Source organism: Telopea speciosissima, chromosome 1, assembly GCF_018873765.1.
Source record: "Telopea speciosissima isolate NSW1024214 ecotype Mountain lineage chromosome 1, Tspe_v1, whole genome shotgun sequence".
NCBI classification, from domain to species: domain Eukaryota; kingdom Viridiplantae; phylum Streptophyta; class Magnoliopsida; order Proteales; family Proteaceae; genus Telopea; species Telopea speciosissima.
In genome coordinates, this window is record NC_057916.1 from 43,440,970 (window position 1) to 43,444,765 (window position 3,796).

The 3,796-nt window shown below is 38.5% G+C and overlaps 1 protein-coding gene across 1 annotated transcript; it reads left to right on the plus strand.

Moving 5' to 3' along the window:
- The first annotated feature begins 234 nt into the window (after positions 1 to 234).
- Positions 235 to 1,048, plus strand: LOC122648578 (transcription factor bHLH7). Its single transcript, XM_043841793.1, has one exon. It carries the CDS (start codon positions 319 to 321, stop codon positions 988 to 990), a length of 672 nt encoding a protein of 223 aa, XP_043697728.1. The 5' UTR covers positions 235 to 318; the 3' UTR covers positions 991 to 1,048.
- Positions 1,049 to 3,796: the final 2,748 nt, after the last annotated feature.

A 3,796-nucleotide genomic window follows, 5' to 3' on the forward strand; every position in this document is an offset into this window, starting at 1 on the left:
GGAGATGGATTCTTCCACAACGATACTGGACTGAGCTTTCAGGCGGTTTCCAATGTTAATCTCTTGCAAACACCGTTCCATATGTTTCATGGTTTTTCAGACAACTCCATCGGACCTTCCTTTCTTGGATTGCCGTATGTTTCGACGTCAGATCCCCAGGCTTTTCAGCAAATGCATGTTACTCCATACTCGATCCAGGGAGATCCACGTCTGAAACCCGTTCCCCTGCTTCCAGACAATCTCAAAACACCAAAGTTGGAGACGTTCAATGAAGAAGATAGGTTCAATTTCAGATCTCAAGTCTCCCATCGAGCTTTGATGCTTTGCAATTCTTCATCCTTTCGTGGTTTACCTGTTCAACCTCCTCTCAACCAGGTCTCTGCTCAGGAAAACCAATACGTTCCCTATAATTTTCATCTCCGTGACGATTTTCCTGTGGTGGAACCTCATAGGAGAAATCTCCGGCCATCGTCGTCATCAACCGGTTCCTGGACTATGGAGGGAGTCATGAAGAACATGAATCTCCCAAACCCTGCCTCCTTCGCTGCACGTCAGCCTCAAAAAGCTGAAGTGGTACGGCCGTTGATGCCTCAAAACATGCTGGCTCGTATGCGACGCAAGAAGATAAGCGAAAAAACTCAGTGTCTGCAGAAGCTTTTGCCGTGGGAAAAGAAGATGGACATTGCTACAATGTTGGGAGAGGCGTACAAATACATCAAGTTCCTCAAGGCGCAACTTAGCATGCTGGAGTCGATGCCATGTGAGTCGAGTTTAACCTTTCAGACGCCTGCAAATGTCGGTGAATTTGCTGGGTTGGACAGGCTGAACCGACAGCAACTGCTACAGGTGCTGGTGAACTCCCCAGTGGCTCAGACCTTGCTGTATTCCAAAGGATTTTGTGTTGTCTCGTTTGAGCAACTGCTTTTACTGAAGCAGATCGCTGATCAGACTAGGGTTCTTCCACAACAGGCATTGTTTTTAGGCCATTAAAGAGATCAATCCCCGGTACTTTAATGCCATAGTTTTCTTAGTCTCTTTTCTCCTCTTACTCTAAAGCAATACTTTCTCCTCTTTTTCTTTTTAAAATTTTCAAGTTTTACTTTAGTAGTGTTTATAGTTATAGAACTGAGATGAAAGGGGTGGGGCACTCTGTAGTCTGTATTGGTAATCACTTATCGGGATAGGGTTTCTCTGTGCAGGCCAGCAGTTTTAATTACTATAATATAATTTCTCAGTGTGCAGGCGCAGTGGAAAGAAAGTGAAAGTTCATCCAAACAGAGTGATTTGAAGCACTGTTACATGTTGGTACTGTTGTTTCAGATTTGTCTTTCTAATGGCTCTTTTTCTTTTTCTGTTTTGTTTCTGTTTCTTTTCTTCTTTTTTTTCTTGGGGTTTTGGGATTTTTTTTTTGGCCTTTCGACTCTTTTGCACAGACCGCTTCAGTGCTAAAATGAGGATCAGCAAAGCCCCAGAAAAATGATGTTGCAGGCAGAGATCGAGTAATTTCATTTTTGCGGGGAAAGAAATAAATTTCCCCGGAAACACTGTAACGCTTGTTGGCCGTTCCGAATTCTGATAGAATCTCTTTTTTGGTCGAGACACGAGCATACAAGACTGAAAAGGCACTTCTCCGTACATTCAGTTATTTAATGCGAGGAAATTGAAATGCGCATGCTCCGAGGCCTATAAAATGGGAGAATTGCTGCCAAAAGCGAATGATTGAATTCTGATCGTCCGCGGCCCTGCGCAGGGATGGAAACATGCTTTATCCACTAACATGTGTAAAAGATATTTTCAAGGATTTAGTGCACGGGTTGGGTTCGGGTATCGGCAATCCTCAAAACCGATACGATATGGATCGGGCCGTTTCCGACAGTTTTGCTCCTAATTTCCTAAAAAAATCATATTTTTTTTTGACAATTTTACCTTTCTCCATACCGTTACATTAATATTGGATCAGTCAGGTATTGGGAATGATGGGTTATTGATACTGATACAGATTACTCGTATCATCTATATCGGGTGATCCGATACCTACACATTAAATCATGGATATTCTGGTAAATTAATTATCGACCATGGCAATGTTTGGAAAGACGATACATATTACATAAAAATGAGTTTTATGCTACAAAACTAATCACTCAATATTTACTTTAACTTTTCAATTTAAAAACAAAGATTGGCCTCTTTTTCACCTGTAAGGATTCTTTTATATCCTCCTCAAAAAATAAACAATGAGATCCATACTGATATTTCTCCCTTATTCTGATCATGTGGATCCCATAGAGATGATTTCATTTTCCAACCCCTCATTGGTTATAATGTGTAGAATTCTTCTTATATTGTTCTTGTAGGAAACCCTCTCCCTTGACTTATTACCAAAAGTTCTCTAAGTTGGGGTAAAAAAACTAGTTTTCATAATAATTTGTAAGTGTACATACTATTATGATATTTTCAGGAATTGTTGGACACAGAAGGTTTCATTAATATATTATGAGTTTTGGATATGAAAAGCATTGTGTGATGTGTGTTTGATTGTACTAATATCTGTACTAAATATGTAAAGAGATAAATGTTAATCAAAAAGCTACTGAAGAGGTACAATTGAAGAAAGAACAAGGCATGTTGATTGAAAAAATAACTATTGAAGACAGTTTTTTGTGAAGGGAGAACTGTACGTCTTCCACGAGCTTGAAGAATCAATGTACTAAATGCTACATCAAATAGAAGATTCTTGCAAGACTTGGCATTGAGATTTGAAAATGATTGTAAGATCTATGTAATTCTAATATACATGATCAACAAAATGTGAAAAACCACCACAAAAAAAAAAAAAAAGGCATCTAAATGACTTAAATGAAAAAACCAAGAAACTAGGTGGTTTGTCTTAGAAAAAAAGTCTAAGTCTGATGTCTACGGTCTTTCGTGAATAGGGACGAATGATCGAGCTTAATTGGAAGATCCAAACATTCTAAGTCTAACTCATGGGCAATGAGGTTTTAATGCTAAGTGTCCACAGACGACCACTACGGTCTTTCGTGTGGTCTTTCGTGAATGTCTGGGAGTTATGAGATTAAGTCTTCTCAGATGAATGATGTCGCGGTCTTCCGTGACCATCTTCCGTGTATGTCCGAGAGTATTATCTCGAGTCCTTGGAACCATGATCTTTCGTGATTGTCGCACGGTCTTCCATGCAATTGTGTTTAATGTTGTATGGTCAAGAAGTTGGAAAGTCCTTGACTATTTATTAATGACCATTTGAACTCTAACCACTTGTGTGGAATTTATAAACATCTTCACTGATGTTGAGGAGCTCCAATAGCTAATTTTTCTTGGAAATAATTAGTTGAATCTTGGAGACTAAAATGGATTAGTACTTCCAACTGATTTAAAGTTTTAGTGGTTCTCCAATAGCTAGAGTCTTTGGGAATGAAAGATAAATTCAAATGTCCAAAGGAGAAGCGCTTAGTTTAACTCTAACGACTATTTCATTTTGTTTAGAAAAGGATTGTAATTGATAATGAACATATTAAAGTAAGTTGTGTGTCTTGTAATTGATAATGAACTTAAAAGTTCATAGTTATCTGGATTAAAGAAAGAAACCATTTTTATTAAAGTAAGCTTGTGTGGCTCAAAAGAAATCATTGGTCTATGCAACCTGGTAGAAATCCTTGGCCAGTGTAGTATGGGTGCTCAGCCTGAAAGAATGGTTGAGTTTGTATTAAGATTTTGATTTTTTTGCTTCGAAAAAGAATTAGTTAATGGATAAATCCTAGGCCCGTAATCAAGGTAG

Bases quoted from the DNA above. Each gene is read 5' to 3' on its own strand.
- LOC122648578 (XM_043841793.1), top strand. From the start codon at position 319: ATGCTTTGCAATTCTTCATCCTTTCGTGGTTTACCTGTTCAACCTCCT.